We start from the raw sequence: 27,457 nt of genomic DNA, 5'->3' as shown, positions 1-27,457 counted from the left end.
AGACCGAGGGCCTAAAGGAGCTCCTGGTGTCTGTTTTTGTCATATAATCACTTAGTTCATTTTTACAGGAGTCTTTTTTACTACGTGCACAGAAAAGGCTTGTGGAACATGCAGTGGGCGATATTAAAATAGTAAGACCTGAAGCTGGTGTTTAAATATAACCTTTCAGTTGACTAGAAAAAAGCTGGAGCCAGGAGGGTTAACTGGACTGGTTAAATATAAGCCTTGTTTTCATTAGGAATCTGTAGGAAGAGGACCAAACTTTTCCTGTGCAGCTGGAAGTGGAGCAACTGCAAATAACAAAATAAAAAAAGGAAAGAAAAAATGTCTAGAAAAACAAGAACACTTAAAAGTTTTTTGTTCCAGTGTTTAATTTAAAAAGTTTAATTAAAATAAATTCATTTAAATATCAATCGTTCCTTCCATTTTCAAGTCATAGCATAATTTTAGCTCATAAAATAATAATAATAAATAAAACTATACTTTAATACTCAGACATCCAGTCCACTTCTGTCCCACTGAATCAGGTCCAACTCCACCAAAGGCCTCATGGTGACATCAGAGTGTTTTGTACATGACTGATGCTGAGTGAAGATTAATTCAAATACTAACATTTAAACTCTACACAGTTTCTCAGTAACACATTTGTGCTCTGTTCTTCAATATGTGCTAAAATGTCTGCCCGCGCCGTATCACAATATAGACATATGCTGCCATCATGTGCCGCAAATGGCAAAGTGCATGGAAGTGACTGTGACTGCACTGCTGCAAGGAGAAAAAAATGACATTTTTATTTTCAGTATACAGATATTTTATACATCACTGGACACTTTATTAGGGACACCTTACTAGCACTGAGTGGATGCCTTTTTTTCCTTAATTCTCCATGGGATACATTCAACAAGGTCCTGGAAACATTTCTCATAGTTTTTGGCCCCAAATCTCATGTTTGACATGATAGCATCACACAGCTGCTGCAGACATGTTGGCTGCACATCCATGATGTGAATCTCCCGCTCTAACACATTTCAAAGACCCTCTATTGGATTGAGATCTGGTGACTGTGGAGATCATCTGAACACAGTGAACTCAGTTTCCTCTTCAAGACACCAGTTTCAGATTACATTAAATGTTACCCTGCTGGAAGCCGCCATCGGAAGATGTGTACACTGTGGTCAGAAAGGTTGTGACATTTAAATCATGCTCAGCTGGGGTCCAAGGTGTGCCAAGAACATATCCCCCACTCTATTACCACTGATATAAGCCAGTATGGATCCATGGTTTCATGTTGTTTATTCTGACACTACCATCCAGAAGTTGTTGTTGAACTTCAGCAGGTTTGTACTGATTGTTTGTACATACCTAAATTAATTGAGTTGCTAACATATCATTGTCTGATTACAGGTGTACCTAATAAAGGGTCTGTAAATTCATGTGTATAACAGAATCAAATGTGTACAAGTGCAGAAACAAATGCAAAGATCTGTTTATGTCACGGTATGGCATGGCACACCGTGGAAGGAGTGGGGAAGGAGGACCCAGGCGCGGTGCTCTATGTACAAACAGTGTTTATTTACAGAGTGAAAACAACGTAACAATAAATCCCCGTGTTCTCCTAGACTCCCGTGTCGTGTCTCCCGTGAATAGTCCGTGTGCTCTCTGCTCCCGTGTCAGCACCCCCCGGTGCTCGCTGCTCTCCGTGCCTTCCACGCTCTTCCTGCGGGAAACAATAGCGCAGCTGTCAGGACACTCAGAAATGGCAGGCATACACTTTCTGACTAAACTTAGACAGGGTGACTAACGTGGAGTCTCATGCAATGATCCCGCGTCGGTGGGAGCTCCAAGACTCTCTTAAGTAGCTCCCCTGACGAGGCCTGATCAGCAGCAGGTGTGTGGCTTCGGGTGTGGCCAGTCCCCTTGCAGGGCCACACCCTCCAGGCCTGACGCCACCTATAAACAAGTGCTCAGCCACCCACACACACATATACACAAGCACAGGGAAGGGGGAGCAACACCAAAATACACAACAATAATAATAATAATAATATAATACATGACTGCTCAGGGATCCTGGGTCGCCCAGTCCCAGGACCCTGACAGTTTATGTGCAGCAGAAATAAATAAAAGTAGAAAAAGGGTGACTAACCAATTTTTTAAATGTAACAATTTGCAACTTAGTGCTAAAATATAGAGTTGTTTGAAACGGTAAGGTGCAATATCAGAAAGTTCAGTTCTGATTTTGATTTGTGCTTATAGGGAACAGCCTATTTAAACGGGTTTATAAGGCCATGATTATGGTATTTGTCGTACACAGTGTATAGCTCCTTCAAATCACAAACACAGTCTATTTCAGGGGTCGGCAACCTTTCTGATGATGAGTGCATCTAAAGTTTCCTCAGAGGTCAGTGTGCCATATGATTGCATTAGCAATAAATGTAATAAGGCTGTATATCAACAGTTACACACTACATAGAACCACTTTATAGAATCATATTTGTTTGCAGATGTTGGCAGCTGTCAGCAAATAGTTATCAGCTATTTTGAAACAAAAAAAGACTTTTTATCCATAACAGCAAATGAACTGAACAACAGAAAATGCCAATGCTATTTATGGCCTCCTCACAACAATGATAAGAAAAATAAACTGGGCCAACATGGCATGTTTGTTAATACAGAGACACACATGTTACTGTGATCTCTGGTCTCCCACTCAGAGACACAGGTCTCCGAGTGTCCAGCATTCAGAGGCTGCCTCAGGACTCATGTGAGAGAAAACCTGCTCACACAGATATGTAGAGCCAAATACTGTCAATAAGGCCTCTGCAATGTTCTGAAGACAGTTAAACCTGTCAGGTAGTGACGTCCAGCAGGTGAACATGCAGCTCCATGAACACGCACAGCTGTGGAGTCCAGCTGCGCTCGTAGTTCTGCAAACTTTGACCCCACAGAGTCGAGCTGTTCAGTTCAATCAGCTGCTTCGATGTCGCATTAACTGGCATTAACTCAGCCAGTTAATGTGAGACAACCAGCTGCTTATTAAAGCTTTCTGGTTTGATCAGAAAAGAAAACATTGGTCCAAACGCCTGAAAGTCCTGAAAACACATTGTGAATTCTGTCTCGAGTCTACGGATGTATCCGTGTGTTTCAGCGGTGCTGATGCTGCGCTGAGCCGACAGCTGCTGAAGCATTTGAAGTGTTGGAATGTGGAAATTTCAACATCGCTTGAAAAAACTGTGAGCTAGCAACGTCCCTCTCACCGGTAGGCGAAGTGATTTTTAGCCAATTACAAGTTGAGTCTGGTAGTTGGGGTTGTTAGCTAAGATGCCGTCATTAAGAAGCGGCACAACTAATGTGTGTATGTGAGCTAATCTGCGATGTGCACCGCTGGCCCGGCCATTTATTTTTTAATGCACCTTCTCAGATTAACTCACTGTGTGTCGTGCCCAGGGCTGGACTGGGACAAAACATCTGCCCGGGCATTTTGACTAGAGACCGGCCCCCCAGGTATTAAAGCCATAAAGCCTTTGAATGAAAACAGACGCTGTTGTGACAGTGATGTACAGTCTTGTTGGTATATGTATGATTTCTATACATTGTACATCAGGTAAAAACTTTGGTTGTAAAATTCAGATAATTATTTAATAAAAACGAGACATTTTAAATGAGAATAAGAAAGAAAAGTATTTCTTTGTACCCCCCTCTCCCTGTTAATGCCCTACCTGCCCCCTGGCAAAACTTTGCTAGACCCGCCCCTGCACAGTTACCAGCTGTCAGCTACTTAGAAAAGGATCCTGGTGTTATTTGTCTCTCAGAAACAGTTCATAACTTCAACTCATTCATGTCACCTAAAAGGTAAACCTGTTTCTCCATCACCTGTTCAGCTCTGATGATCCAGTAAGGACATCTCCTGGTTTCATCTTCATGTTTCCCTCTCACCAAACCAAACCGATATCATGACCAGCAGCTTTACAGCTGTGGCTCCAGCAAACATCAGCTGATACTAGAAATTAATATTAAATAAATTCTAACAACAGCTGATCAAGCTTAAACGTGCTGCTGTTGTTTAGCGCGACAACCGCTGGCAAAGTGGGCGATAAACAAACAAGAGAGACGATCAGCTGATCATTGATCAGTTTCATGATTGAAGTAGCAACAGGAGAGGGAGGGTGAGAGAATGAGAGAAGAGGCAGCTGTGCAGCAAAGACAGAATAAATCCAGCTTTGTGTCTTTTTCATTCTAGCTGAAGTCCTGGACAAACTGTGTTCCTTCTCAGCTCAACACGAAACGCGCAATATTTTCTCTGAATGCGGAACGATTCCGTTTTTTAGGGGACGGTTGGAAACTTTACTAACCAACCTTATGAATAAAATAAAGTTCACCATCAGTAACATCATAGCACCCACCCAGCTGTATGGAAACCCGTCATGCTAGCTAATACGCAGTACGAAAAAGTCAGCCTAACAAAAATAAACTCCATCTAAACTTGGTTTATATCTGACCCTGATAGACTGCAGGTCATAACTTCTTACCTGAAGTTCAGTTCACCTGATACTTGGACCGGCGCCCGCCTCGGGTCTCTCCTGCCTCCACTTTCCCCTCATCCACCTGTTGCCTCTGTGGAAGCTCCGCCATAGCCACCACTAGAGCAGGGCAATATGACCAAAAATATTTATCACGATATACATTTGAAAATTTGCGATAAGATATAACTGACGATATAATTGACACTAGACAAAATACTTTACAACTCCTCAACTTTATTAGTGCAAAAAAAAAAAAACCCATCAATGTATTTTCACTTACACAAGCAGCTGTTTAAGTTATATAAAAAAATTTAACAGTGCAAATGCAAATTCCTCGCTGACAGTTTAACCAAAAGGCATTTCCAGTGGAAACTGGCCGACATATCCTCAGCATAACCATGTATAATATCCACAGAACTTAAAGAGGTTATACACACACAGTATGGTAACATTATGTTGAAGCACAGTATCACTCCGCGAGGCTCCGCCTACGATAGCCGTAATGCTCCGACAATCCATCAAGCGGTGCGGCTTCGTAGCTAAGCAAAGTCGTACTGAAACATTTAACAGATTTTTGAGCGCCGTGTACATAAAATCGTTTCGAGGTCAGTAAACACAACCAGAGTTCATACATAAGGCACACGGGATTATAAGGGGCTCTGTCGATTTTCAGAAAAATCAAAGGATTGATTTTAAGTGCGCCGTATTTTCCAAAAAATACGGTAATAACGACGGCCCGCTAGCATGCGCTACCAAAAATAGTGCTTTGTTGTGTATCTGACGGATGAAAGCTAAACCAGTTCCACACCAGTGAAGCTGCAGCATTTTTACAAACCAGTTCTGGTTCATGGTTTCATTCAACGATCCGCTTTCGCCTTTCTCATTCTCCGTCACAGCCATGTGTATGTAAACAAAGACACCGCGCATGCGCGTTTTACCCATATTCTATCGCGATATTTCATTTTCTTATCATTGCCCAACATTACACCGGTATTACCGTGAATGGTATGATATAGCCCAGCCCTAGCCACCACCAAACAACTGACTTATTTTTACACATCGACCAGCATCTGGCCAATCCACCACCTTTCAGTGTTTATACCGTTACAAATAAATAAATAAATAAATAAATCATCGGCCCATAAAAACGAAAAATCACCATCCGGTATGCCCGATGGCCAATCCAGCTATGGTCGTGCCATCAGTTAACCCGTCCCCAGGGTTGCCGACCCCTGTTGTAAACCTGCCATTTCACTCTTTCTTCTATTCTTCTGTTACGAATCACCCCTGACACTCATCTCCACCCACTCCACCCAGCCTGTATTCTCTGTCCGTTGTTTTTGGATGGTTGACCCCAGGTATTTCATTTCATCCACCTTCACTCTACTCCAGCGTCACCATTACAACAGCCCTGAATGAGCTGAAACACAGTCAGTGTAACAGTGTGGAAAGGTTCCCACTTCGTAACACTTCTGTTTGATCCTGTTATTTTCAGAAACTCTTTTTTAAAATTACAAATCTTATAAAAGGTTAAAAAGTATAGCAAAAAAATAGTTTGGGAATATAAGCAGAAAATTAAATTAATTACATTTTGAAGCATTTAATGTATTTTTATTTCATTTTTGTAATTAATTTATTGACTCCTTTTTCACCCTTATTTTATACCACGGCATCTTCGGTCTTCCATACTTGTCCACCTCCTGAGCCAAGACCACCTCCCAGTGGTTCAATATGAATTTACAGCTTTATTTAACTGGGCGGAACACGTCTCTTTGGCCCCTCCCTTGGATAGTGAGGGCCCTGACGTAGGCTTTTGAGGGTAGCAACAGTTGCCTCGAGACCCCGTCGCGCTATAGTGACTGTAGCCGTGGAGACAGTTACTTACCAACGGGCGCAACACTCAGCAACAGCGGCTGCAGCATCTGGAAGTCACCGAGCGAGAGGGAGAGAGTGGAAAGAGAGAGGGCACAACTTTTCTCAAGGCAAAGGTGACTATACGTTTGTAGAATTTAGAAACTAAATGAATCCTAAGTTCGAGGTCGAACGTGTTAGCAGGGGTCTGGATTATTTACAACACAACTTTCCCTTCTTTTGTGGTATCCGCCCCAAGTTGAGAACGGTTTTCCACTCTTCATTTGACTGACATTTACCAGTTGCAGGCGACAGCCTTTAGCCCGGGATCCGTTCCTTTTATCCTACTTAATTTGTTTTACACTCTGCCTTTAACATTATACTCCGTGTCATCGTTACTTCAACTCCAAATCGATTCAGCATCACTTTACACTTGTTGCTACGTTGTACCGTGTGCTGCGAGGTTTGAACGCACTTCCAGCTCAGTATCAGCGGGATGGATGGTGAAGCTACCGCTCAAAGCTACAGCTAATGCTAATTTGGACGACCAGCAGCCATGAGTGCAAGTTCTCTCGTTAGTTCGTGTGGCGTTGTTGACGGCGGCTGTGTGTTGTTCGCCACAGCACGGGCAAACTTCGTCGTTCCCAGAATCGGATTCAAGCAGGTGGAAAGGCTAGCTAGCTAGCCTTTAGCACGAGCGGCAGTTATGTTATGTTGCTCTAACCGTAACCAACGTCCGCTGCGTGCATCTTCTCACCGTGACAACTTTTATTTCTTCCGGGAGCTTGGCAGCTCTTTCGTAGCACTTTTCACTCGCAAGTTTTCTCTTAAAAGCAATGAAAAATATCGAACATTTAACCACTGATCAACTTCTGCCGGCGGGGTTACTACACCAAATTCTGACGCTTCCCCTGGTTTTTCCCACTACTAAATCACGTCATGAATCAAACTCTGTGACCTCTGATACCAAAATATAACTTCAGTAGAAAAAGTTGTGATGTTTGAGAAATGGCTTGAATAAGGGGGTATATTACAGCTAGGTGGTGCTATGATGGTTCTTTTATGTAGCTGTCTTGGATGAGAAACTAAGCGTTGAATTTGCTGTTTTCTGCGTGCTTTTAAAGCAGTGCATGCGATATACCGCTATGCATTTTATAATGACTAGATTTATGTAGTCGACCTATTCCCCACTCTTAAATTTGGAGTACACCCCCCCCCCCCCCCCCGTTTTGACAATGCCTTATTTACTGATCAGATTCAGAAGCAAATTGTGTGCTAATGGCCAAGGTGTTCCTAGTGCCACTGCCTCTTTGTTCAAGCAGAAGGTCTCACTAGGGTTGCTGTTTGATCCCTCTGCAGAGCCGAAGGTGCATATCAATCTGTGCTGTAGCATTTAAAGGAAACAAAGGAAGCAAGAGATTTTCAGTAGTTTTAGACTGTGTCTGTAACTGGTTTTCCAGGTCTTTGCACACCAAAGACGTCCCCCCGCTTTTGGGATTGTGTTTCTTCCTGTCCCACGAGGTACATTAATTCTAACGAACTGTCTTTTCCGAGACAGTTGTCAGGTGCTCGGTCATTTGTAGTGTTTGCTATTGAAGCATCAGGAAGCATCTTTGCACCATGAAAATTTCACTAATTGATGCCCTCTTTGCAATGATCCATAAACTTGGCAACACACACACAAAATCCTTGGATGAAGAATTCATTTTGGAAAGTTGAGCTGAATGATTGAGTGACTAACCAATATCTTGTTTCTTTAGGTCAAAAAGAGGTATGTTAAAATATAATGTTCATGAACCACGTGTGCATGAACTTGTTTCGGACTGTGTGTCAGAGAGGGAAGCTTATGTTTGATTGGTCAGACAACTTCCCACAACTACAACGAAAATAAATAAATGACTGCGCTGAAACCGTGCGTGTCCCCCCCCAATTGAGCATGACACTGTTATGTTTACATGGCAACTTGATATACAAATACACCCAAGTCGTGGAAAGAAAGGGGTTGGAGCATGCCGGGGGAGGGGGGTGAAGTGTTATTCTTTTAAAAGTCAGTGTTTTTAATCGGGTTATTTTCATCCCCCTCTTTGTGGTAGGAGTGCATAGCTTCAGCCTACAGAGGCAGGTCAGCAAAGAGAATTAAAGTGGAGAGCAGCTGGGGGTTAGAGAGCTATTTGGGAATTGTTTACTGCACAGCTTGTAAAGTGTGGAAATTATTAATTAGCATGTTGCTTTAATTTCTGATGTAGTTTACTTTGCCATCTGTCTTTATCCTGAATTTCAGTGACCACACTTGGCTTTATTGACATTGCCTTCACCCTGAGATCGCTAACCGTAAGTGTTACATTGGGGTGTGATTTAGAGATATTAATGTTTCTTTTTTAGGCTTTCCTTCGTCTCTCATAGCCTTAATTTAAGCCATGTCCGGACTTGCGTGTATGATTTATTTATTTTTTTGCAGTGTCCACTGTTGCCTGTGTGCCATTTTGAGTGTTTGTAGTACAGTTCAGCTATCAATAGGACAGCTGCAGTGGTCTCTTGAGCAGGGGGGTGACCTGACACAGCTTTAAGTCACATGTTCTTTCTCTCCCTGTGTATGTGGTGTGTGCGTGTGCTTGCTCATGCTGTATTTAGCCCATCTTAATGAGGCCCCAATGCTGCCCCAGGGAGGAGTTCTCAATCCAATAGCTAGCTTCAGATACAGACACTGACCCGACCACTACTGTGAGTTTTGCTGGTGCTGTTTACAGTTGATCGTATTCCTGCAGACTTACATTTACCTCCCAGTGTGATAAGTGAACTGTTTGGCTTTCGAAACCTATCACTGTCTGATTTTTTTCCCCCCTGTTTTTAACACCACTTTTAATGGCTTGTCCCATAACTGCAGTCAAAAGCATGTCAGGATATCACAGAGCGAAGCAGAAGAACTAAGAAACAAATGCCTCGCGGGGCTTGTTAAGTGGAAATTAATAGTGCCATTTGTACACATGAAATGTTTTAATTTCATAAGCGCCATAATTCATTCATTTTAACTGATGTGCTGCCATTACTGTTTTATAAGATTTGTTGATAGGGAAAATTGTTTTAAGTATCCTCTTGACTTGCATCAAGTCTTCCAGCTGTAAAGCTGTTGGAAATCAGTGGAGACTTGTGCTGCTAGGATACGAAGAAACAAATCCCACACTGAAAAATGCTGCCACTGATTGGCCCTCGTGTGGTGACAACAAGTTGAAACTCGTTGTGAAATGAAATGTTTTTCTGTGTGTGTGTGTGTGTGTGTGTGTGTGTGTGTGTGTGTGTGTGTGTGTGTGTGTGTGTGTGTGTGTGTCATCAGCGGCATTCTTAGCATTCCACCTGTTTGTATCGTAGCTACAACACTGGTAATTAAATTTCCTGCCGCAAACAGCAGACAAGGCAGTCACATTTGCATTACAAAGACTGCCCCCCCCCCCTTCCTTTGAGTCAGAATAGTAGCAGACACCCCCCCCCCCCCCCCCCCCCATTCACTCCCCACTTTTCCTGGTTTTTTTTTTTGGTTTTTTTTTTGGTTTTTTTAGTGCTAATTTGTTAAGGGATATTTATTTGAATAAAAGAGAACATGTTCTGTTAGTGCAAACCTGCTACAAAGTAACAACCAGAACCAAGACTAACGGTAGTCTTTTTGATTGAGAGGCCTTCAAACAGTATTTTTAGGCAGAAATGCTTTTTAGAAGCATTTACATGATAAGATTTAATGGGCAACGATTGCAGAGCATTCATTGGTGGAAGCATTCTTGATTCTGTTAAGTGGTAGATGTTTTTTTACAGTGAGATCTCATTATTTATCTTAGAAGACCCTTTTCTACTCTTTATCTTAAATGGAGAGCAAATGTTAGTCTTGGATTTTTCAGTGCTGGTGGTATCGTGTTTTCTGACAGAAGAGCGCTGCAGATTGTAAGGTAGGGCAGCAGGCCTAGCAGTGTGTTAGTTTGACTGTTTGTTCTGTGTTTACCATACAATTTAAGTAAGTTGTCCAGTGTTGATGGACAAGCAGTTTAAATTAATTTACATTGAAATCATTTAATTATATTGGTATGTGGCAACTGTACTGTTACAAAACTGATTATTATCTGTAACCAGTAGTCTGGCACAAACTGTTGCATGCAAAGTACACCTGTCTACATATGCTGTATGTATAGTACTTATACCAAAGAGCTGACAAATGAAAGGAAAAACCCTTAGCGTGAGGGGCTTCGGTGGCTTTATTTTGTTGTTGTGTGTGGAAGTAACCCGGCACAGGTTGGTTTCACTCCACCTCTGAGTCACTGTGAGTCAATACAAAGCTGTTCTGAGTGATCACCTTTATCCTGTGATGAAACATTTTTGTCCTGTGGGGGAGTGTTCTCCACCAGGATAACAATGACCCTATTCGTAGGACACTAAGAGTCACTGAATGGTGAGTATAGAAAATATAGTGAATGAAATGACCACCTCAATCTGCCGATCTCTGCCCAGATTAAACCTGGGGCATTCTGGAGCCGTTTGGAAGACTGGCGAGACAGGTCACGACCTGGAGAATCGAGGGCCAAAGTGCACTGAAATTGTTCTTGTTTGTTTGCCATGTGTTAGTCATGTGTAGATGTGTAGAAGGCAAAGGATGCGTTAAACACTTAAATCTGTGTTTTGATGGCAAGCACTCAGCCTGGTGTAGTATTCACTACATAAACAACAGACACTTGGATCTGTCTCAGATTTAAAGCATTAACTGATGACTCATTATTTCGTATCAAGTAGTGCCCCGCGTACATACAGTACGATGATTCTTGGTGTCAGATCTCTATGGCGCAAACGCTTGCCAAGAAGGTAGACTGCTCAAGTGAAACATGAGGCTTATCTCAGGTTCATCGGTCAAGATTGAGAAAGCTTGCTGCCAGCACCTGAGGTAATCTTCAGAGAATGTGCTTCCCTGAAGGAAAAAAAGGAAGTGCACGGGTTTGAAACACACCTGTTATAACAGAATACCTAAAACCAGATTTGTGTATTTTAGTGTAGCTACAGAGAAGGTGAAAATCCACGACCAACTTAAGCATTAGGATATGTCACCTTTTTCCAGTTCCTCCTTAAAAAACCAGAACTGAAAACATGAATCGATTTTTGTAGTGTATCTATAGATTTTTAATATTGCATCTCAATGACAAAATGGCATTATAATAAAAAAAGCTTCTAAAATACAGCTGTAGCTTCTCATGTTTTCTATAATTTGACAAAATGAAAGCATTTTGCAGGCCTGACAGGAGGATGTGATTTAAGTCTTGCTGTTACATGAGTGAAACTGGTATTATTGAAGATTCTACTCTGTAGTCATTAGCCTCCTTTGCTCTTAAGCAGCCAGGTGACTCGAGTAAACTTCCCTTCTTTGTGTTATCGGTGTGGCAGCCTTGAAACACATTAGCTAAATTCTCTCGAAGGAAAGAGGCGCCCACACACGAGAGGGTACTCTGATTACATTTCCCAGTTGTGACTGTCTCGCTCCGCTTCCCTGTCTTGTGTTGCTTTCTTTCAGTTGAACTTTTGTTGAAAATGTGCCATTTTCAGATCCTCAGCCTTAATCTTCAGATGTTAAATGGCAAGGATAAAAGGCTCGGGCGGGGGCATGGAAATCTGGAAAGGGTTAGAAGAGGTATGGCGTCGGGGAGGAAGTTGTGAGTGTAATGCATAGGCGAACACACACAGTCTCCATGGCAACAGTTTGATCTTTCTCTCTGTGGCTGTCATGCCTGCAGCACACATGGTGACGGAGTGGACAGGTTGCACTGATGACCAGAGGCGGGGAGGTGCGAGCTAGGGAGGGGAGGAGTGTGCTTGCATCAGAGATAGTGGCCGGTGCCTCCTTTTTTCTTTTCCTTCCCTCTCTCACTCGGTCTCTCGTTCTCTTTCGCCCACCCGCCCCCTCCCAGCTCTCCCTAAACTCTGCCATCTGCAGACCCCAAGAGCTGCTTTGATTGGATTAGCCATGAATTAATGAGACAGGCTTGAAGAACAGCCTCTGTTGTGGAAATCTCTTATCATATCTTAATTCGCTCTTTGTGCGAGCGCGTGTGCCTGTGTGATCTTATAAGTTCTTTTAATGAAATCAAAGAAAAGCTCAATGCTTTCTTTTTCAAAGCCACAGATTGTAATGAATTTGCTTGAAATGATGTCGCTGACTAAATGAGTCCCCAAATTGGGGGAGTGTATGTTAAAAGCCCTGAGAGAGACCTGTTGCTCATTCTGGAGAGATGTAGAGAGGTAATGCAGGGTTGTACAAATATCCTCCGTTTCAAACACAACAAGTGTTACTTATGCTGTATTTTCTCTTCCACCGAGTTGGAAAAAGTTTTGCTCGGTTCAAGCTGTTTACTGTCATCTGCCTGGACAAAGACTGAGCGTGGTTTGGATGTGTTGTTTTTGGGTGGCATGAGTGTAAAGCTAACCCTGACGAATGGACTCCTGTCTCCTCGACGGCCTAAACATGCCCTCCTCCTTTTGACCACCGAGTGTTTTCAGAAAACAGCACTTTGTCATGTCGCAGTCAACCTAATCCTAACCAGCATAAAGTCTGTACATTTTTCTATGACTGCAGCACAGAAATAACTCTGCCTCCATGTCCCCTGCCGTCTGAAATTAATAGCATACACACTATTTATTGTTGTAAGTTTCTACTTAGCGTGAGATAGAAAGATCAGGTGGGGGATGGCATTGTTTGGTTTGGGAAGTATTCTGTTGGTTGCGTAGCAACAGGCTCCTGGAAACGGGAGTGGACGGTGTTGCCACTAGCAACCGTTGTTGCTCTGCAAACAATGTGGGCCAGTGCAAACATGAGCCAAGACTGCGGGCTCCTGCTTTTAATTGAACATCTGTATGTGTTTTTCTCTGATTGAGCCCTGTGTAAGTTAGATCTGTCACTGACAGATGTTTAAATTTTGTTGGCAATATAGGCCTGATTATTAATGACAGTTTGGGAGGCCTCCAGGGTTCCTAACATGTGACTTTTGTTATTTCTGTATAGCTTTTAAAACTCTGGTATCTCCTGAAAGCAGGGATTCTTTGTGTAATGTTGTAAAGTGCTTATCTGGGCTTTGCTTGAAATAAACCAGGCTTGCAGACCTGACATGAAAACAGACTTTTTGTGTGAAGTTGTCTCTGAGTAGGAGGCATAAAGATCTGACCGTAGCCCATCATAAGTAGTGGGTTTGCAGCAGCGAGCTGGCCCTCCTGCTGGGCTCTACCTTTGTGCCTTTCAGAGCTGCTGGTGGGGATTTTGTGTGGCTTTTAACCTTCTTCGAACGCTAAACAGACTCCTCTGAGCCACAGACTTTCTCCTTTCCCACCAACTCAGTGATTTTTTTTTTCTTTTTAATTTTTAAAAAAAATATTTGAGCGCAGTTTACCTTATCTAATTTAAGTCAGCACCTTCATAGACAAAAACACGCAGGTCAATGATCCTTTTCTTGTTTTGCTCACCACCTTGCTGTGCCGTCCACTCATTAATGGCATAAAGAAGCTCCTGAGGTTTGTCTTGCTTCCCGTTGGTGCTCTTTAATAATAGATTCTTGTCATTTGTTCACATTTGGTCCTTTTACATGTTTCAAATATTTTAAAGGACAATGTCTCTGTCTGAGTCAGAAGCATGCCCCCAAAAGAAAGACTCATACAACACTTAGGATTAGGTTGGTGTTTCAGTTGTGATTGACACACATCAGGAATTTCAACATAGGCCTCCTACGCTTAGTCTGTTAGTCATGTAAGCAGAACACTGTCTTTGCCTCTGGCACACATGGAAGTTGTCACTAGTGGCACACCCATATCTGTTATCATAAAGGTATTCTATCCCCCAAACTCTACATGTTGCCAAGTTACATTCGGTGTCCAAAACCTGAGAAGTAACAGTTAAAAAGTCTATTTTTGTTTATGATGGATTTTTGTGTTTGTTTTCTGGGGTTTTTGTGTGTTATTAATAAGTGTTGCATCTTAAACAAAGTTATGTTTCCTTCATGGTTTTTAAAAGTGCATTAAAATAGCTTACAGAGTGAAAGAACCGTAAGCTCTAAATGCTGTAATTAACATTTGATCAAGTACTTATGAGGGACAGTGCCAGGCGTTGTGCGATACAGTCCTTAGCTGGTCTGCTGGAGATTTACTGTTTCTAGTTATCATTTTGTAGTGAAGCATTTATCCTTATGGTCTGTGTTTTTAATGTCACGGCTTTGCGTGGTGGAGATTGTGTATCTGTGATATTCATGTTTTTTTTAGTTAAATGTATTTGTTCCTCGTTGCCATCAACAGTGTCACTGATCCAGGTTTTTGCTCTCGCGTTGCTAGTTTTTCCAAATGTTTTTTTTCTTTGGCACGTCCACAGAAAAGTTCAAGTTTGGTTTTGAAGTTTGTGTTTAATCTCTAAGGCACACTTACAACCCCTTAGTTACTAGTCGAAGTCTTTTGACTTACCTGAAAGTTAAGCGTTGAGAAAGCTAAGACACGTGTGTGGCTGCACTAATGACTCAGTGTGCAGATTACTGCAGACAGAGTGGTTTTTGTCAGGTCTCTTCAAGTGAATTAAAATAACGTTGTTGCGCACGCTGTGTGTTATGACTAATCGCAGCATGTCTAGAGCAGGTTGTGTCTTGCGGCCCTTGGCTATAACACTCTATCTGAACACTACCTACTTGTTCCCCTACTGACTTTTCCTGCTACCCCACATTTTCTGCCTTTAAATTAAAGCCTGCTCTTCAGTTCAGCCCCCCCGTATCTCCCTCTCCTTTATTCAAATCATCCTCCCCCTACTCTCTTTGTGGTTGTACTCGAAAGTTCCTGTGCAGAAGCTTTATAAGGGGGCTAAAATAGAGGAGTGAACATGAAGGCGTGGGGGTGGGAGTCAGGGTGAGTTTGTGGGGAGGGAGCTGAGGGGGGGCACAGATTCCTCACCATAGCAACCGACAAACGTTTACAAAGCATTGAGGAATTTCCTCATATCAGCTGGATTATTGGAGCCCTCAGAGATCAGCTCTTGCTTGAAACAAACACTGGATATCATCAGGACCCTGGCAGGGGCTCGAACCCCACTGCTATTTTCATCTTTTCCCCCCATCATTTTTCTCTTTTGGGGCTTTTTTTTACACCCCCCTCCCATTCTTCTCTTGTCCCTGCCTTGTTGCTCCCGCTCTTGCTCTGTCCTTTTTTTTTTTTTTTTTTTTAAAGAGAGCCTTTGTGTCACTCCATTTTTAGCTCCCCTTTGCTATGCTGTGCACATTGTCACCCAGTCGAAAGCAGAGTAGTGGCAATGGGTTTGGTCCCCACGAAGCACTTCAGTCCTGTTGGTAACTTCAACTCCTCTACTGTAATTTTTCCTCCTGGGTCTCCTCTGTCAGCAGGACGATGTGTGTCAGTAATACTGTTGGCCTATTGATCTTGTCTTTGATTAAAACTAAAGGTGGTGATTTGGTAAAGCTAGAAACCCCCCCCCCCCCCCCCCCCCCCCCCCGGGTGGCTCCACAAGAGTAGGGATGGGATGTAAGAGTGTTTATTTACTAAGGTGCTCATATTATATTCTTTCAAAGTTCTTTTTTTAAATTTTACCTGGAAGGGTATTTCTTCAGTCTGGTAGAAAATGACTTCTGGTGATGTCTTTTCTGATTCTCCTTAATGCTTCCCAGCATGCAGAACTCCGAGGGAGGGTCAGAAACCACGACCAGCGTGGCAGCGCTGCGGACGTCATCATCAGCCCAGGCTCCGGTGGTACAGCCTGTCCCAGCCTCTCAGCAGGTAGGATAATATATCTACCCTGCTGCTACTGTGATGATAGGACAAAGTCTGTCATGACTTAACTGTTCCGTGCCATCTCTTTCCAAATGTTAAGTATAAGGGAGAAGTTATTTTGGAAACCAGGCCAAGCCAGGAGCTAACGTTACATGGAATGCCAATGGAAATATAACATAGAAGATCCCTTTTATAACTTCTGATTGGGTGTGCAGCGCAGAGAGCTGCAGCAGGCAGACCTGTCTGCTCGCGCACACGGTTACACTGCCCATGAAAAATCACACACTCGGACAAATAACTTGCTCTAACTGGTGCACAGAAAGGAGGAGTTTAGTGCTCTAAATGCTATTTTAACTTAAGTGCTTTAAGCTCATTTCATCAGGAATTGTATGACAAAAATCTGATGAGGACTGGCACGGTTTGTCTCTTGACTGAGACTACAGCGACGTCCTGCTTTGCCCACGTATTATTTCTAAAAGCCCACCCTAACACAGCAGGTTAAACCCTGCCCTGTCCAGCAGCACCGGCAATAAGAATGTATTTTTAAATTGTGGTTCCAATTTGTAACTTGTCAGCAAATAAAGCCGCTACCGTCCACTCTGCCAACAGATGCCTCTCGTATCAATTTACATTATTAGCTTCTGCCATGAGTTCTCTCTGTCTTGCCAGACCAGTACATCAAATTTGCTAATGTTTCGAGGCTGCAGATAAATGAGAATTATCAGCGCAAGCGCAAATGACAGTCGAAATTTCTGTCGTGTTGTTTTTATGTCTGTCTATTGCTATCGTTGCTACTTTATATTCAAAACCTGTATTAAAAAGAGATGTAAACCTGACATTTATAGATGAAGATGTTTGTTATTGTGTTGACTGTTGCATGTTTAGAATAATGCGTTTGTATGAATTTTAAATGCCCATCTATGTAATTCAGTTATGTCTCGTATTCACACAGAGAGTGCTGGTTCAAGCCACAGGCTCAGCTCAGAAGGGAGGACAAGTACAGCAGCTTTCAGTACCCAGGGCTCAACAGGTCCCTCAGCAGGTACACAGTACTGTACTTACTTGTACTGTGCTCTGACATTATGTACACCGCTTGACTTGACGGCTGAAGACCTGTGGAGTCTTACAATAAAGTAGGAAGAAGATTACATTTTAAATGACTCGCACATCCAGAATACCAGACTGGTAACGCGACCGTGTCCCCTGTTTGACCACGGCTTAGTTTTGTCGTTTACAAATACTAGTTATTCGTCAGGTCCTGTTCAGGTGACAGTTTATGTTTATAATAATGAAATTTAGTCCGAAGAGCTTCAGCTTTGGTCTTCAGTTAACAAACTAGGAAGTACACAACCAAATTGGTAACAGATCCACCTTTGTGTATTTAAACGCTCTCTAGCATGGCAGCCCATTTTTTGTTTTTAAGCACATTTCTCCTCTTGCTGTGCTCCTCATGGGTGTGTGAAAGTTTCTTTCTCTGGCTGAGCCTGGTCCACTGGCTGTATACATGAATAACATGTGTATACCTATAAAATGTCTCTTGGCGGCTTTTAAAATGAAAATGTTATTTCAAACTGTTATTTGTCCTGCTGGATAAAAGAACAAGTTTTGAATGTGTGTGTGTGGTGATGACAGTGTTTTTCTTGGCTTTTCTGTTGCCTATGTATGCTTACATTGTGCTTACGTGTAGCTCTGGATCCTAGACTATAATGTGATTTGTCCATTGGTCATCTGATCGCAAATAGGACTCTTCATCTTTATCATTCAGTGCATCATTCATTAGCACTCAAAACCTCAGGGTCACTTAGAAATGTTCTCATTCTTGGAAGAAAAGTTTCTTAATTTACGTGACTTTAAAATTAGAAGCATTGTAAATGGGATGTAATCAGTAATTAGTTTTTTGTTTTAAACTATGTCTGTCTAATTTTCTGCAGCTGTGTCTCCTGTGTTCCACTGTACAGAGTGAGCTCTAATGCAAAAACCTTATTAATCTTTAGATTAGAATTTCAAATTTGTTTGAGTTGAGATGAAAATCTTTGTGCTGGCTTTCGAGAAAGTGAAGTAGGAGGCTGTAGTGGACATCTGGCCAAGAAGACAAGTATCAGAGTCTCTAGTTAAAGAAATGGGCAAACTGCAGGTCCTCGACTCACAGCTTCATTAAAGAAACCCACAAAACAGCCTTCTCACTGTCAACAGAGGGAAGGCGACATTTAGAGCAGAGTCAGAGAGGAAAAGCAATATATGAAAGGACAAGATTAAGATGGGCATAAGAACATGCCGGACAGAAAATTGGAAAAATGCTTGATGTGCTTGGCCCAAAGATTTTCTACATCTGTGAGATGTAGAATAAACGAAAAGATGATGGAGCGCGGCTTACCATCTGTCAAGAGTGGTGGAGTGCTTTGGTAGAGGTAAAGTGGGAGATTTGCACAAGATAAACAAAGACTTGAAGAAGGAACGCTATCATTCCATTTTGCAACATCGTGGCTCACTCTGTGCGAAACCACATGTGCGATATGTCTTCATTGGTTCGAGCTGAAATCCGCTCGTACTGTTTCACCGAATGCAAAGTGTATGTTTTAATCTACTCTGTCTGTATGCCTGCAACAGCTGTCAGCGGCACGGTGCTTTTTGTGAATATGTCTTGAATGCCTTGAGGGAATTTCCACAAATTTGGCACAAGTCTTTACTCCACGAAGAACTGATTTGATTTTAGCAGTCAGGTATCAATGTCACTGTGATTTAATTTTCTTCCATTCTTGCAAAAGCGATAGGATCACCTTTAGTTTCTGGCACAGACGTTCACTTAAACTCAAGGATGGAACTGATTAAAAATTGGTAGTCAAAGGTCATTTAATGCTCTTCAGTTCATGCAGTTTACTATGTGTGTGGACAGACATGGATGTAAGTTGTGTTGATGCATTCTCCCATGGGTTTGTGGGAGACTGCATCAATGAGAGAATTATGCCGTTATCTTATTTTTTCCTGTTGCCCACTTGATTGCAGCTGGTTCTGATAAATAAATAAGAAATCTTCTCAGGCCTGTTTCCACTGATCGCTGCTTTCATTGTACTGTGATCTCCATGTAGGTGCAGCAGGTGCAGCATGTCTACCCGTCACAGGTCCAGTATGTTGGAGACAGTGGAGATGCGGTTTATACCAATGGAACAATGTGAGTCGTGCTGCATTTTTTTTCAAATGGGGAATAAAAATTTTTTTTTAAAAAAATGCAGACAAAGATTTATTGTGAAACTGAAACACATTTACTACAATGACTCTGTCAGTGAAAGAACCCGGAGGACTGCTTTCTAAATCACACAGACACAGCGCTGCACGTATTTGGCTCCATCTCAAACGTGGAGTCATCTTGGATTATGTCTAAATCGGTGCTGGATAAAAGGAATAAGACAAATAATTCAATTCAATTTTATTTATATAGCGCCAAATCACAACATAAGTCATCTCAAGGCGCTTCATAGATACAGAGAAAAAAACCCAACAATCATATGACCCCCTATGAGCAGCACTTTGGCAACAGTGGGAAGGAAAAACTCCCTTTTAACAGGAAGAAACCTCCGGCAGAACCAGGCTCAGGGAGGGGCGGGGCCATCTGCTGCGACCGGTTGGGGTGAGAGAAGGAAGACAGGATAAAGACATGCTGCGGAAGAGAGACAGAGATTAATAACAGATATGATTCAATGCAGAGAGGTCTGTTAATACATAGTGAGTGAGAAAGGTGACTGGAAAGGAAAAACTCAGTGCATCATGGGAATCCCCCGGCAGCCTACGTCTATTGCAGCATAACTAAGGGAGGATTCAGGGTCACCTGGTCCAGCCCTAACTATATGCTTTAGCAAAAAGGAAAGTTTGAAGCCTAATCTTGAAAGTAGAGATAGTGTCTGTCTCCTGAATCCAAACTGGAAGCTGGTTCCACAGAAGAGGGGCCTGAAAAATACAAATAATTGTCCAGACTACTTTATAACAAATATCTCTCAGATCAAAGTGCCATTAAAGGTAACTGATGCCTAAACGACTTTTATCCCACACTTTGATATTTAATGACTCTAGCAAAGCGAAATATTTGCACGACCTCGGTAATTTTTGCCGATGTCAACACAATTATGTAGTATATTAACAATACTGTTGTTGTTGTTGTTGTTGTTGTTTCCCCGTGCGTTTGCATAAAGATTCCTCTTTGCAGGCAGAGCTGAAAATCAAATGTTCTTTAATTTCTGTGGCCTCTCTGCAGCCGAACAGCCTACTCCTACAACCCCGAGGCACAGTTGTACGGGCAAAGCAGTGGCGGGCCCTACTTTGACTCTCAGGCCGGTGGAGGTCATGTTACCACGGTGGTCTCCTCTGCCAGCGGCGGCGTGCCCACTCATGGCATGGTAGGCATCACCATGGACGTGGGCAGCAGCCACATCATCTCCAGCGGCAGCACCTACCTGATCCACGGCGGAAATATGGAGGGAAGCCGCAACCACATATCGCACTCGTCGCGTTCCTCCTCGGCTATGGTGAGCAACAGCCATCCCGCTGTGCTGTTATTCTGGTGCACGTTTACCAACTCGAACAGGATTAATAACAAAGCAAAAATGAATACTTAATGACTGAAAGAGTCTGGGGGGGGGTCTAAATAATAGTTTTGGTAGGTTTCATCACTACCTGAGATAGACTGTGTCCTAACTCACCACCCAGTTTCCCAGGAACCTGCAGCCTGAGTCGGGGCCTCCTAGCTCTGTAGTAACGCACAGAGTGGTGCAGGCCAGTGAGCCCGCAGAACCGGGACATTGGCTTAAATAATTCAGCACTGCCTTGTTTCAGAGGTTTTCACAGGCACTTGAGCGCCCTACGAAACAAAGCAACCCTTGGGGCTCATTACCATTTGGCCAAGAGCCCTCGGGAGCCTTCTTAAGGCTTGGACCGCTGCCCGTTTCTTTTTCCTTTTATTCCGTCTCCAGTTTGGCTGCACTACCAAGTCTTTTTTGACTTGATTTTTCTTCTACAGCTCAACAGAATGTCCCTGGTTTTGTCGTTCACTTTGCCCGCCAGTTGGACTCCATTATTTTTCGTTGTCTAGTGAGAGACTAATATGTCAGCGTATTTTTCTACACTGACGGTTTTGCTTAAGTCGTAGTCACAGCTTACTCTGTCTGCCATTTAGCTCTTCAAATATTTTTCAGCTACATCGTTTGATAAACTGCGGGGTGGTAGGCATTGTTGACCTGTTGCTGAAAACCTTAAGCTGACCTGCGACCCCTGTTTGTGGTTCCTATTTGCATACATTAGAGTGTCTGACTGCAAACCTTCACTGAGCAGCTTAACCCTATGAGTCCCTTGATTTGCATGCTTTTGTCAGCCAGTAATAGATTTGGCTACAACACTGACTGATTTTAATAGAAATGCAGAGATCTGGCTGCTCGCTAACAGTCTTATTACCTTTATCTTTTTGTGTGTGTGTTTGTTTTTTTTCTTCATATACCCCTGCTTATTTCTGTTCCCTTTTTCTGTCTCTCAATCTCTTCTTGCCTCCTCCCCCTTCTGTGTCCACTTCTTTCTTTTTTTCTCTTTTTTGCATGCTTCTTCTTTCTTTAGCTTGAAATGGCGATTGAAAACCTCCAAAAGTCTGAAGGAATTGCAAGTCACAAAAGCAGCCTGCTCAACAGCCATGTAAGTCAACCAGGAACTTTCTTTGAAAAGGACGTGAGGGGGAAAAAAAGGAAAGAAAGCCGTGGCTGAATCTGTGGGCTGTGTGCTCTTCGTGTGCTGAGATGAACGCACTGCTACTTAATCTGCTTCTGCACTGTCTCAATGACACGCACACTTAATGTTCTTTATCTGAACTTGCATTTGCTATCACTCTTTCCTCAGTTATGTATCTTGTACATGTGCATTAATGCTCTGCGTCTGCATGTACTTAAGTCGACTGATGTTTCCAAATATTTCTGTTATTTTCACTTCTAAGTACAGCGAGACACACACTCAGATTTTATTACAGTGCAGCTTTCGTCCTGCCCGTCAGGTGTAATAAGGCTTAAGAATGAGATTCACATAATATCTCTGGGTAGGTTTTTATCTGCATGAGGACATTTGTGGTGTAGATTCCTTCACTCTTAACATAATTTTTTTTTTTTTTGCTATATTGTTTGCATAAATTTACTTTGATGTATTTTATTGGATTGCATATTGCAAATCATAATTTTGCTGATTATTTCTTCAGTTTCAGCCATTCTCCTTAGTTACTGTTCGTCATGCTGTAGTCGCTTATGTTCTCTGAAGAATACAGTTAGACGGGGGGGGGGGCTGCAGTGGTGTCTCTGGTATTTATATCACTAAACTAAAACAGGCTACCGTGTGCGTGTTGTCTGTTTTGTGACGTGTCTTCACCAGGTGACTATAGCGCTAATTTTTATTTTTATTTTTTGTGACTTGTCTTCTGTGTATTTTTAGCTGCAATGGCTTCTGGACAACTACGAGACAGCGGAGGGAGTTAGCCTGCCCCGGTCCTCCCTCTATAACCACTACTTGCGGCACTGTCAGGAGCAGAAACTGGACCCAGTTAACGCAGCCTCCTTCGGCAAACTCATCCGTTCAGTCTTTATGGGCCTGAGGACCCGCCGCCTCGGCACCAGGTAGGAAGAGGTTGTTGCAGATGCTGATGACGGTAATCACATGACCATTATAGATTTGATGATGCTTAATGCTTATAGGCACTGGTAACCTGCTGATGGACCGGGCTAATGATAGTGATTACACTGATGGCAAGGCTTCTCATGACTGGTTTCTGGCTTTTCTCACTCTATCCACCAGAGGCAACTCTAAGTATCATTACTACGGCATCCGGGTGAAGCCAGACTCGCCGCTCAACCGACTGCAGGAGGACACCCAGTACATGGCCATGAGGCAGCAGCCAGTCCACCAGAAACAGAGGTCAGGTTTTTCTCCCTGTCTGCCTGCTGTAGCGTCCTTTCTTTACATCTCTGTGGCTCTGTGATGACTTTTACTAGTTTCTGAATAAACCTTCACTGACATCAGTCCTGTGACAGTTGGCTATGTTCATTTCCCTTTTGCTTAACCAAAAACAAGAACAGCGCTGCTGCTAGTGTGTGCATAATGCACCGTGTGTCCTGGAAACCCATGAGCCTCTTTTAGTGAAACTCACTCAGGAATAAACTCTTTAATGCCGCACATAATAGATCACTGCACGTCTTGGTTATCTGACACACCCACTGAACTTAGAAAACATATTTCAAAAACAAAAATGTCGTTGCCGCTGTTATCAAGTGGTGGAAGGAACACTTCGAGGACCTCCTAAATGCTGCTGTCGTGTCTTGTGTAGAGGAAGCAGAGACTGGGGACGACGCACTGAGGCAGCTAAACAACTACAGGGCCACTGGGGTGGATGAGGGTCGCCCTGAGTTCCTGAAGGCTTTGGATGTTGTCGGGGTGTCTTGGTTGACACGCCTCTATAATGTTGTGTGAAGATCAGGATTGGCAGACCGGGGTGGTGGTTCCCATCTTTAACAAGGGGATAGGAGGGTGGTCTTCAGCATTAGGGGGATCACACTCCTCAGCCTTCCTGGGAAAGTCTATGCCAGGATGCTGGAAAGAAGAGTCCGTCCAGTAGCTGAACACCGACTACAGAAGGAACAATGTAGTTTTTGTCCTGGTCGCAGAACGCTGGACTAACTATTTTTACACTTGAGGGTGCGTGGGAGTTTAGTCTACATGTGCTTTGTGGACTTGGAGAATGCATTCGACCGTGTCCCTCGGAGTGTCCTGTGGGAGGTGCTTCGGGAGCATGGGTTGCCAGGCCTGTTGCTATGAGCCATTCGATCCTTATAAAACTGTTGCCAGAGCTTGGTCCGTATAGCCGGGAATACGTCGGACTTGTTTCCGGTGGGTGTTGGACTCTGCCTGGCCTGCCCTTTGTCACAGGCTGCAGGGTTGTGAAGGCTGTACCGGTCCGTCGTGGTGAAGAGAGAGCTGAGTGTAAAAGCGAAGCTCTCGATTTACGTCCCTACCCTCACCTGTGGTCACGAGCTGTGGGTAGTGACCAAAAGAACGAGACTGTGGATACAAGCGGCAGAAATGGGCTTTCTGTGAAGGGTGACTGGCCTCTCACTTACAGATAGGGTGACAAGTTTGGCCACCTGGGAGGAGCTCACACTAGTGCTGCTACTCCTCCACATTGAAAGGAGCCAGGTTGGCTCCAGGGATGGCTCATGGGTGCCTCCTGCGCGAAGTGTTCCGGGAGGAGGCCCCAGGGCAGACCCTGGAGAGATTATATCTCTCATCTGGCCTGGGAACGCCTTGGTGTTCCCCTTGACAAGCTGGTGGAGATGGCCAAGTAGAGGAAGGTCGGGGCTTCTCTGCATAGGCTGCTGCCCCCACAACCTGGCGCTGGATAAATGGAAGAGAATGGATGGATAGTTGCCGCTTAAATCAGCAATAAACCCGCATAAATCAGTCTCGGTTTTGTACCGAATGCGATGTGTGCGTGTGCTCCTCAGTGTCCGATTCTTTCATTGTGCTTCCCCAGACCTTCAAAAATCACTAATGTACACGTTCCACCCTCTTGTGTCTACACAGGTTCAAGCCTCTGCAGAAGGTGGACAGCATGTCTGACAGTCTGTGTGGGAGCTCGCAGCACTGCAGCAGCACTCCAGAGCAGTCTGTGGCTGCTCAGAGCCAACACCACCAGCAGTACATAGGTAAGCACAGGCGCTCCCACTGAAACTGCTTAAGGTGGTTTAACTCTTATCTTCTCTTTCCAGATACAGTCTTTAATGCTAGCACTAGCTATTTTTATTTCACTAGCTGGGTCCACGTCCTCATTTTAGGTTTGACAGCGTTTTAGTAGGTAAAGGTGATGCTTGGACATGAATTGAGCTGCGGTTTGGGGACTGGTGACAGTCTAGCAGATCCCCATGCACTAAATAGAAATTAAGTTAAAGAATTGAGAACAAGGAGGGAGGGAGGGTCACGTAAACGAGAATGAACAGCTTGCAGAACTGAGGGAACCTATATAGATGACAACCGGAAAGAGCGTGTTTGGAGGCGTGGTCCCACTCCTGAAATTCCGATACATAATCTCCAATAACAATACGTCATAGCTTCGTCTTGGCTTTATTAGAACATAGATTTTAAACTTGGGTGATAAATGTCAGACACTGTGACGCAGACCATATGAGCTGCACGTATCCATAAAGCAGTTGATGTCATATGTGTCATTACTCCTTGTTGCTGTGTGAGTGAAATGAGTGACGCCTGTCTACATTTATGCAGATATGTCTCACAGCCTGCCTCCGTTTCCAACTCCTGACTTGGGCACCCAGCCTCTGCCTGAGCGCATCAACATGAATGATATTAAGAAGTTGCAGACGCTCTACAGAGACCACTGCGAGGTGGGTCACAGTGAAGCCGTATTCTTTTCTGGATTTGTCTTAGACGTGAACCTTTGTTCTTCAGTTTTGTAGCATCCCATTCCCAGTTACAGTACACTCTGCCCTCGCCTCGCCGCTTCCATTTCTCACATAGTTAAATGTTAAACAAACAATGAAAACCTTGTTATATATAAATACTGTACTGTAACTGAAATGGAAAAAAAACATGACTTTTCATCTATTACTTCTTTATCAGTAGGAAAAACTAAAACTCGTGGAAATATAGTTAAAAGTGCAAAATTTGTCCTCCTTCACTTTTATCATAGCTGTCCAGCGGGCCAATTTTGGCCCCCGGGCTTTATGTTTGACACCTCTCCACCAGAGTGTTCTGCACTTTACTTTCAGTGGATTAAGTGCCATGTTTGTGACACCTTCAGAGATCTGTGAATATACATAACAGACAGCGATGATGAATTTTTAATAAGCAGATGCATTTTGACAGTGAAAAAAGGTGTGTGTGTGTGTGTGTGTGTGTGTGTGTGTGGGGGGGGGGGGGGGGGGTCTTTCATCTGCAGAAACAATTAATGCGTCCTGTGTAGTTTTGGTTTTAATCGTGTTATTTTGGTCTTTTGCACATCAAACACATGAACAACACATTTGAGTGGAGCCTATTACTGCACTGTTATAAATTCCAGCTTTGATATTTATTACCTGCTAAACAGGATGAAGCTGAAACAATGGAAGCCTGCAGTTTAATTAGTGGCATTATAAGCTGTAATGACTCATTCTTATGTCACAAACTCTTACGCATCAGTCAGCAGTTGAGTGTGAGATATCATATCAGCGAGCAGTGAGTTTCCTGCTGTTCGTTTTGAGTCGATCCCACAAACCTCCTGCCTTCATAAATAGCGATCACCTCGTCAGACTGACACCCATGTCAGCCCTCTGCTCCGAGGTCAGGCGTCGCCCGGCTGCGGTGACCTGGTGTTGCTTTCGAGAATAAGAATCAATTCGACACCACTGACATTTAAATATCATTTAACTGATGTGCAGAGAAAGAGGAGGAAGACAGAGAGGTGCGACGGGAACCTTACGGGGTGAAATTTAGCGTCGCCCTCAGCAACCTGTATCGAACCACATTGCAGAAGAGCAGAAATAATTCTGGACATTAAAGCGTGGGTCTTTACAGACAGGCGAGCGGCTGTGATTAAAAGCAGCAAAGCTTTGGCTTTATCGTATTATCCCTGCCCTCCCCTTGTCCAGCCTCACCACGCTCCCTTTGTTCCAGCCGTCTTTTCATCTCCGTGCAGCTTTCAAGACATGCCAATTAACCTTTCAGTGCACTGGGTGGACATCTTGGTGTCTTTGTGGTGGCCTCCCCTTGGGCCTTTGTGCAGCCTTGTCGGCGGACAGGCACACGGGCTCCTGGCTTTGGCAGCCGGCACATTTCTGTCAGTCTCGCTGCCTCTGCGTCTTTAATGTTCAAGCACTCGACATTTTATCCTGTTTTGTTATTTAAAAAAAAAAAAAAAAGTGTGTGTGTGTGTGTGTGTGTGTGAGAACACTGACCTATTAACACATTAGCCAAGGGTTTTACTGATATCATTTAATGTTACAACACAAATAATGATTATTTTAGCTAAAAATAATATTTTACTCTAAAGTGTAAAGAGTCTCTTTTCAAGTGGGCTGTAAAGTATCCAGTGTGGGGCATGTATTTATTAATGTCATGGTAACAGCCAAATATCCAGGCGTCAGCCAAGCCTTTGGATGAACGTTTGAGAATAAATGATTAGTTTTCAGTAAACCTTGCAGGGTAATAAATCACAGGATCTTTTTGTGCGAGTGCACAGAAACAAGCAGTTAAGATTCAGGAAGCTCCACCGGAGGCCTGCTTGTCTGTCTGAGCTCTGCACATGAACACGT

At 43.4% G+C, this 27,457-nt stretch overlaps 1 protein-coding gene across 1 annotated transcript in view; it reads left to right on the top strand.

The window, feature by feature from the left end:
- The first annotated feature begins 6,395 nt into the window (after positions 1–6,395).
- rfx2 (regulatory factor X, 2 (influences HLA class II expression)) overlaps positions 6,396–27,457 on the top strand; it is a 29,681-nt gene continuing 8,619 nt past the window's right edge. The window contains exons 1-10 of the mRNA XM_085375917.1: positions 6,396–6,511; positions 16,043–16,151; positions 17,098–17,187; positions 19,232–19,314; positions 20,392–20,662; positions 21,741–21,815; positions 22,596–22,777; positions 22,956–23,075; positions 24,738–24,859; positions 25,434–25,552. Coding sequence (XP_085232043.1) covers positions 16,044–16,151; positions 17,098–17,187; positions 19,232–19,314; positions 20,392–20,662; positions 21,741–21,815; positions 22,596–22,777; positions 22,956–23,075; positions 24,738–24,859; positions 25,434–25,552 — 1,170 coding nt within the window. The 5' untranslated portion in view covers positions 6,396–6,511; position 16,043. The remainder of the gene's footprint in view (positions 6,512–16,042; positions 16,152–17,097; positions 17,188–19,231; positions 19,315–20,391; positions 20,663–21,740; positions 21,816–22,595; positions 22,778–22,955; positions 23,076–24,737; positions 24,860–25,433; positions 25,553–27,457) is intronic.

Source organism: Diplotaxodon limnothrissa, linkage group LG17 (genome assembly GCF_057381915.1).
Source record: "Diplotaxodon limnothrissa isolate DT_005_m linkage group LG17, D_limnothrissa_male_GT1.1, whole genome shotgun sequence".
Lineage (NCBI taxonomy): Eukaryota > Metazoa > Chordata > Actinopteri > Cichliformes > Cichlidae > Diplotaxodon > Diplotaxodon limnothrissa.
Note: the sequence above shows the minus strand (reverse complement) of the source record. Positions and strands in the feature narration are given on the sequence as shown.